The 12,191-nt window shown below is 38.6% G+C and overlaps 2 protein-coding genes and 1 long non-coding RNA gene across 9 annotated transcripts in view; 1 reads left to right on the top strand and 2 right to left on the bottom strand.

The window, feature by feature from the left end:
• The window catches only part of LOC116049250, a 14,577-nt gene extending 12,713 nt beyond the window's left edge, over nucleotides 1-1,864 (bottom strand). The window contains exon 1 of the long non-coding RNA XR_004104844.2: nucleotides 1,782-1,864. This is a non-coding gene — a long non-coding RNA (uncharacterized LOC116049250). The remainder of the gene's footprint in view (nucleotides 1-1,781) is intronic.
• Nucleotides 1-12,191, top strand: part of LOC116049246 (carboxypeptidase Q) — an 18,888-nt gene extending 6,697 nt beyond the window's left edge. The window contains exons 7-11 of the mRNA XM_031298722.2: nucleotides 990-1,101; nucleotides 2,211-2,302; nucleotides 2,875-2,970; nucleotides 4,876-4,981; nucleotides 11,857-12,191. Coding sequence (XP_031154582.1) covers nucleotides 990-1,101; nucleotides 2,211-2,302; nucleotides 2,875-2,970; nucleotides 4,876-4,981; nucleotides 11,857-12,017 — 567 coding nt within the window. The 3' untranslated portion in view covers nucleotides 12,018-12,191. The remainder of the gene's footprint in view (nucleotides 1-989; nucleotides 1,102-2,210; nucleotides 2,303-2,874; nucleotides 2,971-4,875; nucleotides 4,982-11,856) is intronic.
• LOC116049247 overlaps nucleotides 7,526-12,191 on the bottom strand; it is a 28,372-nt gene continuing 23,706 nt past the window's right edge. For 5 of the 7 annotated variants that reach the window (XM_031298726.2, XM_036006283.1, XM_031298723.2 and 2 more), the window contains 3 exons: nucleotides 8,449-8,541; nucleotides 8,083-8,215; nucleotides 7,526-7,947 (listed from right to left, as the gene is read on the bottom strand). In XM_031298726.2, the coding sequence (XP_031154586.1) occupies nucleotides 7,718-7,947; nucleotides 8,083-8,215; nucleotides 8,449-8,541 (456 nt within the window). In that variant the 3' untranslated portion in view covers nucleotides 7,526-7,717. Of the gene's footprint in view, nucleotides 7,948-8,082; nucleotides 8,216-8,448; nucleotides 8,542-9,519; nucleotides 10,056-12,191 lie in introns of those variants that run through there. The other 2 variants (XM_031298725.2, XM_036006285.1) reach the window with 2 other exon arrangements.

Below are 12,191 nucleotides of genomic sequence, written 5' to 3'. Positions count from 1 at the left end.
GTACCCCTCAGTAGAAAGAGGGAAAGTGTAACAACATTAAGTCAACAGGAGCAGAAGGATCTTTCTGAGGTTAACCAATGTATGAATTACAGTACAACAAAAATGATCCATGTTGAGTTTGAATACATATGAATGATCTGTTATTTCAACACTGCAGGTGGGCTGAATTATTATAAGCTTAGTGTGTTTATGAGCAAATTCCGACGCAAAGACTGGATTGTAAAAACCCTGATGCATGCTTTAGTCTGGGATTAACCCTTAGAATTATTAATTCTAAGGGTTATTATTAAAACTTAGAAACATTTCTGGTATTGCAAAATCACTGATTCATAAAATTTGCACACAGCACCATGTCTGTGTGTCTCTGTCTTTACTAAATGTGTATGTATGTTTTATATTCCCAGCTGATGTACGGTATTCCTATGTCATGCTAAAAGCATTTAGGCGTGTAGAGTACACACTATTAACATTTGTGATTACTGATAGATTTAATTTATAACGAGCCTACAGGAGAAACACTCTCGTTTTAATGGTAGTGTGGCCTCCGGGTTATTGTCCAGACTGGGCTGGCTCAGGTCAGAAAATGTTTTGTAACCTGGAACCTCAGGTCAGGATCATCCCGCTGACCGGAATCCCACCCCTTCAAATTCTTGGAAATGGCGATGTTACTCTGAACTTTTCTGAAAATGTTGTCTGTTTTTCTGTTTTTGTAAGTCTGTTTGTCCTTACTGATAAAAAGCAATTTTTTATTATAAATACTGAGTCATATTTGAAGCATATTGTATGTGTGTGTGTGTATATGTGTTGGTGTGTGCTTTAATAAATTGTAGACAAGATGTGGGTCAGCGAGCGTTATCTGATTCTATTCTCTGGCACTTCGCTTTAGATCAGACAAATGGTCGGGTTGCATGGATACGTACCTAGCAATAGTTTCCCACCTCAGTCTCTCATTTCCACGTTTATATCTCTTTATCTGTCCAATCTGCTAGGTTGTCTTACTGAGCGGCCATTTGGACAGTTGGGATGTGGGCCAAGGCGCCATGGATGACGGAGGTGGAGCCATGATTTCCTGGGAGGCCCTGTCACTTATCAAGGACTTAGGTAATATAGGCACAGACATACCGTATAGACACACACATATACAGTTCATGATGCTTCACAGATGAACTTTCACAGAATTAAACATTTACATACTGTAAAATTGGATGTAGAAAAAAAGTATACAGATGGCAGCAAGCTTACACAAGCTCAAAAACAAACAGTCAAGTTAATGATTTACAAACTGACTTTACAGTACAACTGTTAACAGTTGGTAGAACAATGTACAACAGTAAAATATAGTAAAGCTCCACGAACAAGGGAGCAAAACATTTTCCATACTGATGCTTTAATAAACTTCAACGGCCAGTTAGTGACTATCTTGACGAGGAGTATCCCATTCTAAATTTAGGGACAAGTTACAAAACAATTCCTCAGACTATAAACAGTAATTTCCTTCAACTGTTTGTAGAGGAACAAGAACATGCATAATTAGGAAACAGGCTCGGATATGCAGTACAGTATTGTTATTGACAAAAGAATGCAACTGAATAAACCTATAGTGGGACAGTTTCATCCAGCCAAGAGCACAAGGTCCAGTTATGAATTACCCACCACTCACCATGGCTCCATGTATATCTTTTATTGTTATCTGTATTTATATTTTTCCATTCCGAGTACTTACTTTTTCTATATTTATATTATGGTCACACTTCAATATCATTTATATTATTGTTAATTACTTTTGCTATGTTATTTAATTACATATTATTCAATCTAATTTCACGTCAATTACTTACTTACACTACAAAAATGTTCGTACTATGACCACCTCACTTTACTTTACAATACTTTTTATATAATGCTACTTTACATTCATTCAGTACTTTTTGCACATTGTCTGTTGTTTTGCCTGTTTGGTTGTTTGTTGGTTTGTTTTTATTGTGGAAAAACTGCCGCTGTAACAAGTGAGTTTCCCCATTGTGGGATGAATAAAGTATTATCTAATCTAATGTAAAGGTTTTTTAGTCAGAAATACAGTAAACTTTAGAGTGTATTACAAGTTCTAAAGAAAAGTTGCATTGCATTTTCATCAGGCATTTGGAGCTGTAATATCTATCATTCCTTATATATTTGTTGCTTGTGTGTTCATTTAAGTCTATATTGTCCAGGTTTGCGTCCGAGGAGAACCCTGCGAACAGTGCTGTGGACAGCTGAGGAGCAGGGTGGAGTCGGCGCGCAGCAGTACTATAATCTACATAAGGTACTGTCTACTTTTACTGCAGTAGTACCTAATAAGAAACACACTGTAAAAGCAGTAAAGCATATTGTTCCTGCTAGTAAGAATCAGGACGGGTCAGACCACACTGTGAAAGTATTGGAGTGTAGAAATGTACTCCAGTGAATTGGACAGGCCTCGGATACCTACCAGATTTTTCTCTGTTAGAAGGATCTAAACAGCAATATCTTACAGTTTTCTTTTTTTGTGACTTCGGCTGCTTACCTCCAAGCCTTGACCCACAATAAACTACACTATTAAAAACAGAGGTACAAGTTTTGTACATTTGATGTTTCGTACCAAACTAAATACTTTCACCAGTGTACTTCCCCACTCCCCAGTGGACTGTCCAGTTCTTACATTTGATATATAATTATAATTTAAACTGCCTCAATTAGATAAGGCAGCTGTATCTTAGTCATATTGACTGAAGCTTGTATTGTGTTTAATCATTCAAACACACCTTGGATTGTTTTTGTATGTGTCCATGCTCTCTCTTGATCTCTCTGTTCTTTCACCTCCTCTATCTGCTCTGTCTCCTTCCTCTCCCCACCCAGGTGAACATGTCCAACTTTGACCTGGTCATGGAGTCGGACTTGGGGACATTTACCCCGGTGGCTCTGCAGTTTACTGGCAGTGATGCAGCACGAAAGGTAGGATTGAAAACACAACACTGTCACACAATTAACAGTATTTAAAAAGTAATGATTCTCCAAATCCACGATTAGATTACACCTTTGATATAAAGTAACTCTAGAACTTTTAAATATTTCTTAAACAGTTTAATTTTCCATCTGATGATCATAAATGACCTGTAACAGCAAACAAGACTATTTATAGTCTATAATATTTCACAATGCGAGATGTGTTTGGATGTCGGTAGCCTACATGAAATTAAGTCCCTCTTCCATTTAGTGCCCAGTATTTATTTCTTTTCAGTCAGTGTTTGTGTTATCTTATTTTCTCATTGTCCCCCTGTAACGTTGTGTAACGAAACTGTGACAGTGACCCCCGGTTTAGCTCACGATATATATCCAAAGTTACCATATGCAAATGCAACGATGCATCTGTAACGTATTTTCTTATTGTAAAGGAATCATTTTCTGTCTTGAGCAAAACATTCATCGCGACTATATGACCTCCCGGTAACGTTAACTCAGTAATACAGTAGGTAATACAGCACCGTAAGGAAGATATTTATGACAGCAGGTGTGGTTTAAAAACTACTGCTTTTGTCCAAAGCGGCCATTAGAATCAACACAAACTTAAAGTTACTTACAGTATAGCCACTTTAAAAGTCACGATTCAGTTTTTTTTTATGCCATGCTATGCTATGCCAGACTATCAACTCTTGATTTGTAAATAATCAACAGATCATTTGTTTTATGCCCTGACAACTGTCATTTAAATTTTGTAATGCTTAAAAAAACAAAAAAAATCAAGAGACTACATGGTATCAAGTGTGCTATAATAATAGCCATATTTTTTCTGGAATGTACCACACAACATGGTCGTATTTAAAGGAACACGCCGACTTATTGGGACTTTGTCTTATTCACCTTATCCCCCAGAGTTAGAGAAGTCCATACATACCCTTCTCATCTCCGTGCGTGTTGTAACTCTGTCTGACGCATCCACCGCTAGCCTAGCTTAGCACAGATCCTGGAGGTAACCGGCTCCATCTAGCCTACTGCTCCCAATAAGTGACAAAATAACGCCAATAAGCGTGTTCCTTTAAATAATTTATGTTAATCACTGATCCTGCCTTTAATTTCGATAATTGAAATTGAAAGCTCAATTCGTTTGATTTCAATTTAGAATTGAAATTGTGACACCCCTAGTATCTAGGCCATGTAAAGTAAAAAATAAGACAATGCATGTGTTGATTTTTATTTAAGTTACTGTCTCCAGACAAGTACAAATCAGAAAACAGAGTGACTGAAAGAGGATGGGATAATGGACAACAACTTAGAGTTTAGGCAGAAAAAAACGGCCAAATGGCCAAAAGGAAAAACATTTTTTTGTATATATACACATGATCTAATAAGACATACATAAAATAATTAGGCAAAACACATATAGGCTGTTCATCCACTTTATCACATTACATCTGACCACCTCATGTTTCATGTTCTAAGAAGCCAATTATCCACCTTTAAACATGACTGAGCCTCTGACATGAAAGATTACTCTGAGAGAAGGTGACTTTCACAAGCACGTTTAAGGCTTAAGCATGGAATGACTACAAAATAAAAACCTCAGTAGACAAAACATTTCATTAAAACTTGTGTGTGACAAATACCATATATGTCAAAATCTAAGCTTTGTCTAGCTGCTTTGTCTAGGAAGTGATTAGCAAACTCTGAGTAGCAAACTCAGATTTATATGTATATTTTTTTTAAATCATGCATGGAAATGTACATTAAAAAATTGTTGCATCGATAATCGGTTTAGAATCGAATCGTTGGCCTCTGAATCGGAATTGAATCGTGAGGTGCCAAGAGATTCCCACCCCTAGCGATGAGCTGAAAAGCACTAAGCTGTGTCCGTATCAACAGGTGATGGCAGAAGTGGTCAAACTGTTGTTTCCCATTAATACGACCAAACTGGAGGCACATGGAGAAGGGACAGACATCTCACCGTGGATGCAGGCAGGAGTACCAGGTTAGTTGAATAAATATGTTTTATCTGTCTGTCTGCAACTAGCAGCAAATGATCATGATCGGATAATTGGGCACAGTAAAAATTCATTTTACATCAACTTAGGAAATATGCTTAACCTGGTTCAACGTAATTTTGTGTCTGTCGTAAGCACACAATTAAAATATGAAGTAACTCATCCTTATTTCTGTGGTTCTGGTTTTAATAACATATTTTCTCTTGAAAGTCCTGTGTACACAGAATCACATCCTTATGGATGAACTATGAACATAATGCAGTATAGAATAGGGAAGTGGGGGCAGATATTCACTTTAAATGGAATTTCTTTGAAAACTGAATTGAAACTGACTTTCTTCTAGTTTAGCAGTACAAGTGAGAGACTGGATAAAGCAATAACAATATAGCTACATTTTGACACATTTTTGCAACAGATGGAACCTTCACAAATGTTGTGCTTAATATCTGAGTGTGTTTCTTTCTTTGTGGCTTTGCTAAAGATGTAGTGGTCCAAACATCCTCTTGTCTGGTTTTTGTAGAAGTGAAATTGCAATATACACAGAAAGATTGTGGTAAAACTTTTAGACGAGGGATTGAAAAAAACTTGTTAAACATTTCGGTGCATAACAAGGCGCCACAAATGTCCCTGCTTTAAAGCAAGGTGAATTATTGGAAGGATAGAGTGCTACAGTATGTGGATACAGTGACAGTCTTCCATTATCAAACATGTAACATTTCCAAGCTGAGGGTATGGTGCCTTGCGCAAAGGCACTTTTTAAAGGTAGAACGACTTCTGCAGGACTTTGTTTGTTCTTCAATTTAGTGATGTTTTCACAGCCCTGGATGTTGTTTTTTTTTTTTATTGTTAATTTACCTACGGACATCTGTAATAAATAAATAAATAAAAATGATTTAGTGCTTTTTCCTCAAACAAAAATAAAATAGATAAAGAAGGCTCAGAACCTGTTTGTAAATAGAATTTCCCCTATAAACCAAGACAATTAAGAGTGAAGTATTCTTGGCCTGTACTCACATTGTCATAGTAAAATATATCTTGAAGGATTACGTGGTGAGTAACAGTTGTAGATTTGAAAAAATTTAAATTCCATCGTTATTTGACACTGACAAAATAATTGCATTAATGTTTTATCAACTAAGGAGTTATCGGTATCTAGATTGTATGTAAAGTTTTGAATACTGTATATAAAAGCCAGAATATTTTCCAATTTATTTCTTCCATTTTTTTACAAGCCATTTTTTTTTTTACTTATAGAAGATTGACCAATATGTTCATTATTAGATGTCTTATTATCTATATTTATGCCAAATCATTGAGGATAGTGCATCTTGGATGCCACAAGTGATACATTGGATTAGTCCAGATGGGATGGATTTGATTTGAAAAACTGTATTATTTAAAGGGAATGGGGAAGGTGTCTAGTTTTAAAACCCTGAGTTTAACTTCTAGGCAGGAGGGATTGCTGATGAAATGGGAGCTTGTTAGGTAACATTTTTGAAACGTGAGCTAAACCCGTTTCTTTTAAATGTTTTTTTTTAGGTTACATTATATTTTCCATTATGCCATATCAACATTTTCAAATGTATTATGTTTTAGTTTCTTCAGTGATGCTTTAGTAGCACATGCTCAGCAGCTTTTGGCTGATTTTAGAGTACATACTCCAGTTGGGTGTTAACCTGTTTTATAAAGTGATTAATTTGAGCCTTGTGTCCTTGATGTGAATAGGTAATGAAGGGGCCTCTTCCCAGTTCCTGACCCAAATTCTTCCAGCAACATGCTTTTACAGATGTCTTCCTGTTTCATTATCATCCCAATAGTGTTGCCAACTACACTTTTTTTTGCATTAGGACCTTTTGAGTATTAAACTCAACTTTACTTAGTGGAAGTTATATAAATCTGAATTGAAACTGTAAAATGTTCAGAAAATGTATGGGCATTTTAAGTTTTTTTTTTTTTTTTTTTTGTGAGGTGAATTACTCTACAAGTAAAGTCATCTTAGCTTTAAGATGCTTTTGGAAAAGAGGGCCCTGAGATTCCCTCCTTGGACCGTGTACCCATTACAGGTCTGTAAACACTAAAAACACTACTAAATAACTAAACAAAAAACTACTAAATAAAAGTTAACAGCACATAATCAGAATAACAGAACCATAACAGTAGATTAGTATATTATAACTTTTTTATTACAGCAAATCTACTGAACCTGTATTTGTTTTTCTATTTTTCCTATAGAAAAATACCAAGAAAGTCACCTCTTTACATAGCCAGTTGAATAATAAAACACATACAAAGGGTCCAGCTTTACATACTTTAAATGAACCAACTTCATGCTGTACACTTGTAGAGCTGAAACTAAACCTCCCTGTCTGTAATTTACAGTACATCTATTTCTGTGGTTTTGGCAGAGTCTATGTGGTCCAAACTTCTTCTCTGTCTAGTTTCAGTAGAAGTGAAATCACATTATACTCTGAAAGACATCATGATATAACGTGTAAAAGAGGAACTGAAAACAAATGGAATACAAAAATATATGAACCTTCAGCCAGACAGACTACAAACACACCCCCCTTTTTAAAGCAGTGACCGAACAGGAGAATCAGTTCCCTCAATTTAGGAGCAGCTGAGGGCTTGGTGCCTTGCGCAAGTTCTCAGCAGTCTTTATTGTCCCATTCACTAATCTGTCATCCACCAACTCCTCTCCATGAGAAGGTGAAAAGAGACCGCTAATCCACGACAGTGACTGAGTCCACAGAGTCATGTTGAGTCCTCTGGTTTATGAACGGCCACAGACGATCTGGGTTCTGAAGGGCCTTCCTCCTCGTCTGTAGGCTGAGTCGAGGTCTCTTGGATGGTCTCTTTACTAATGTTGGTTGTAGGAGCAGTAGTGGACTGTCCAAGGGGAAGGTGTCGGTGCCCACACCGCAATCTCTGCTGGGAATCTTCACCTGGATAGCTTCAATGCACAAACAAATAAATTAGTAATTCTGTCAGTTGTGTCTACAGTTGCTAAATGAATGAGCGCACACTATTATAGTAAGTAAAAGCAAAAAACTAAAATATATGTATATAGATATGTAAGACTACAAACCTTTACTTCGAAAGGGATTCTGCAGAGTTTGCATAGATAGCTGTGTGCCGACTGATTTTATCTTTGGGGGGTCAGTCTGGGAGGCTACGTGTCTTACAGGAGGCAAAATTCGACAGGAACAGTCAGCGGTGCCCTAAACACCAACACAGGGAACAGGAACAATTTCATTATCACAAATATTTCAAACAGGCTTAACAGTGTATTTATTTGGGAGTATTTTCAATGGCAGATTTGGTGCACTAGTATTTACAGCAGCAGGAAGGTGTATGAGGGGTGGACTCTTAATAAAAATGCCAGTCCCTGGAGGGATCAACAGTGCAGTGTGAACAGTACCTTGGGAATATCTACTATAGTATTCTTACTTACAGGTTTGGGTTTCACACTTGGGTCTTGCACAGTCGGGATTGATCCTCCCTCATTGAGCCCTAATTCTGAAGCACATTCTGCTTTGATGTATTCCTGTGGTTAGGACACACAAAATACTACAAATAAGCTGCACCAGTTCTTTGGGATTTTTCAGATCCTTTGGTAATAAATGAACGCTCACAATTTCTCCTTTTGCAATTTTGCAACCAAAAACACGACTGTCATCGTTTTGAAAATAGTGAAACTAAGCTTGAAAGATACCAATATGTAGCTACACCTGGCTTATTTCCTCCCATACCCCAATTCTTATTGTATATCCATGGATACCCATGGCTTCACCCTAGCACCCCAGAAGATGATGGGATCACTTCCTTAGTTATGCGACGTATGAAACCCTGGCTGATATCAGTGTTTTGGTACGCTGCAGAGGGGTCGTCGACTCAAAATAAACCCCCAAAATACCCAATGTTCATCATAATGAAAGAACTAGTGTGTTTTTAATAGTTTCTGGGTAGCAATGGAGCTCACACGAGAGCCACGAACTACTACTCTTTTTTTTTTTTTTTTTCTTTTTTTTTTCCCTGTGGAGGGCGGTAATTCACTTAAAAGAAGAAGAGGAAAAAGTAGGCTGAAGAGTAGAAAAAGAAAAGCTATGAGAGCGAGCAGCAGCACGTGGGACAAGTTTGAGCCTTAAGGGCTTACAGCTATTTTAACCCAAACCATGATGTTTTCATTAACCTAACCAACTAGTTAAACTTAACCAGATTTGTAGCAGAAAGCCCTGAAGGTTAACTTCTCCCAACAGCCAGCAGAACAGTACTCCTGGAGAAATGCCTGCGCAGTTAACAGTTAGCCCCCGTCCTTTAACACAGCGGTCGTGTTTTTAACTCGGCATCACATAATGACTTTGAAGAAAGCTGCGGACAAAAAGTTTATTGTTGGTTCCCATGTAATATGTAAATCTCGCATAGTAACGTTAGCTGCTAAACAACCGGCACATGTTGCAGGCAATATTGCATGCAGTCTTTCTACACAGAGGTTAACTGAGACGCACGCTGAGCATGAAAATACCATAGTCGCTGGTGGAGTCAACAATGCCGTGTAAGATACCACAATATCATCAGGCTCTGATTTCACACTTTGGTCTCGCACAGTCGGGATCGATCCGTCCTGCTCCTCCTTGAGCCTTAATTCTGACGCACATCCCGCAGGTTGTGATCCTGAATCTCCAGAATGGCCTAACAAAGTGGGAACTGACCCTTCTATCAGCATTAACTTTTGCGAAAATCCAGCCTTGACCTGTGCCCAGTTTAGGAAGCAATGCTCTTCAAAATGAAGGTAACACAAATAAAGGTAGGGGCCTTTGTACGTCTGAGGAACAGTGGTAAACATGAATTTGAACCACTGATTCTTCACTGAGTCTTCCTTCGGTAATCCATACAAATGGTATTTGCTTTCGCAATTATAAAAACAGCGTCTTTTTCTCAACATGGCTAGCTAAACAAACTCTTCTCCGCGCCCGGTTGGCTCAAATGGTACCCCAAGATTCGCAAAAGTCGCGAGATGGTTGAGGTTGATGTTTAGGATAGGTCGTCGGGCTGCGGGTCTCGCGAGAGTTTTCGCAAATACAAATTGGGCCTTTCCATGGATGTTGTCGGTACACGATCCGTTCTGCCTGCACGATACGTTCTGCACATGCGCAAAATGTTCGCGCATGCGCGGTTGTACGAGGATTTACGACACTGCACGATCTGTTCCACGCTTCTGGTCGACAGCCAAGCTAACGTTAGTTTAGCTAACAGCTAATTCGGCTAACCGCTAGCTGATTGTAGCGGTCTGCCGTTAGCCTCCACAGGCAAGCTAACGTTAGTTTAGCTAACGGCTCATTCGGCTAACCGCTAGCTGATTGTAGCGGTCTGCCGTTAGCCTCCACAGGCAAGCTAACGTTAGTTTAGCTAACAGCTAATTCGGCTAACTGCTAGCTGAGACAGCATGTAATAACTTTAAAAGACCCTCAAAATAAAACTTGAAAATAAACATTGACATATATAACAAACACCTAACATATATAACAGCTGTTACGTCAGTTCTACTTTACTTGTGCTCATTTAAAATACAATCACTCAATACTTGTCTTTATTGTTATTACTGTGAAGTCTTAATTTAGCTGTAGCCTGCTTTTCCCATTACGTTTGAGTTAACGTTATTTTATTAGACTGAATCTAGCTGTCAGCTAGCGGTTAGCCGAATTAGCTGTTAGTTAAACTAACGTTAACTTCCCGGTGGAGGTTAGCCATAGGCTAGCGTGGAACAGATCGTGCAGGTCGTATCCTCGGTAAAACAGTATTATCTTGCGCATGTGCAGAACGGATCGTGTACCGACAGATGTATTAAGGCCATAGACTATTAATATGAAGGGCCTAGGGCTTTTCAGAAGATACTACTGATATCATGTGACTGATAATGTGACACTTAGATTGCACGCAGGTGGACTCTTGAACTATTTTTGTGACTTCTGAAGCTAAACGGAGCACGTCTTATTTAGGGCCTTCATAGCAAAGGGGGTAAATACATATGCAGGCTGTGTGTGTGTGTGTGTGTGTGTGTGTCTGTCTTAAGGTGAGGAGGTAGGATAAGGAAAGGGTCTCACAGAAGATAGTGGTAGTCAGGTGTGTGTGTGTGGGGGGGGGGGGGCAGACAGATGAATGGTCAACAATGGATTCCAAAATGGTGCAAGAGGTTATGGATGTGAAACTGGTATCCTTAGCATCAATCAGCTTAAAAAAACATAAACCAAAGAGCTGGCACCTGGACCAGGATAAAGGGTAAGAATGGATGCCATCTGGATTTAGACAGAAATGATCACCTGCCATGGTAAAACTCATAATACGTCTCCTAGTATGTCATTTAAACACAAGTATGTATCAGAACTTCAAGAAAAAAAAGTGTCTATGCCAACACATTGTTACTAAAATAATGATTAATTCCTAATACATCAGCAAGCCTAAGGCCAGACAGTCTAAAGAACAAGTTAAGCAGATTGAAATAAAAACATCGCCACAAAGAGAAGTGAAATTGTATCAAACTTCTTCCTTCTCTCTTTACCAATTTCGGAGTATTTAGTTGCTTTGGTTGTTTTCCACATGCTAGGACCGGAAAACGCCAACCCCTACGATGAGTTATTGGTAAAAGGAATTTAACCACTCCTTATATTAGTCAGACCCACGTAACCCTTCCACAGACAAATGGTGGAGGATTACATCAGTTGCACAAATGGCGTTTCTTTAATGTTGTGTATAATGTAATGATTTTGAGTGCAGGATTGTTTGAACAGTTGACTCTACAACATGTAACGTTTAGTGGAGCAGTTACTATTTTATCATTTTTTCCCCTCCATCTCTCATCCAGGTGCTAGCCTCCATGTAGCAGACAATCGATACTTTTGGTTCCACCACAGTGAAGGTGATACCATGACTGTTCAGGACCCTCAAGCCATGAATCTCTGCTCAGCATTGTGGGCCGTGGTGGCCTATGTCGTAGCAGACCTACAGGACATGCTGCCCAGGTAGCCAGTTAGCACACAGGATGCTGAGCCCCCCCCCAGTTTACAGGAAGACCGTATGGTGACTATGAACAGCTGGACTGGTTGATTCCATTGACTGAGTTATAAAATCTTTACAAATTGAATGTAAGTCGCCCATTGTTTTTACAGTCAATGAACAAGACCATGACTTTCTCAGGTA

This window comes from Sander lucioperca, chromosome 10 (assembly GCF_008315115.2).
Source record: "Sander lucioperca isolate FBNREF2018 chromosome 10, SLUC_FBN_1.2, whole genome shotgun sequence".
Taxonomy (NCBI): Eukaryota; Metazoa; Chordata; class Actinopteri; order Perciformes; family Percidae; genus Sander; species Sander lucioperca.
This window is presented reverse-complemented; position numbering and strand designations above follow the sequence as displayed.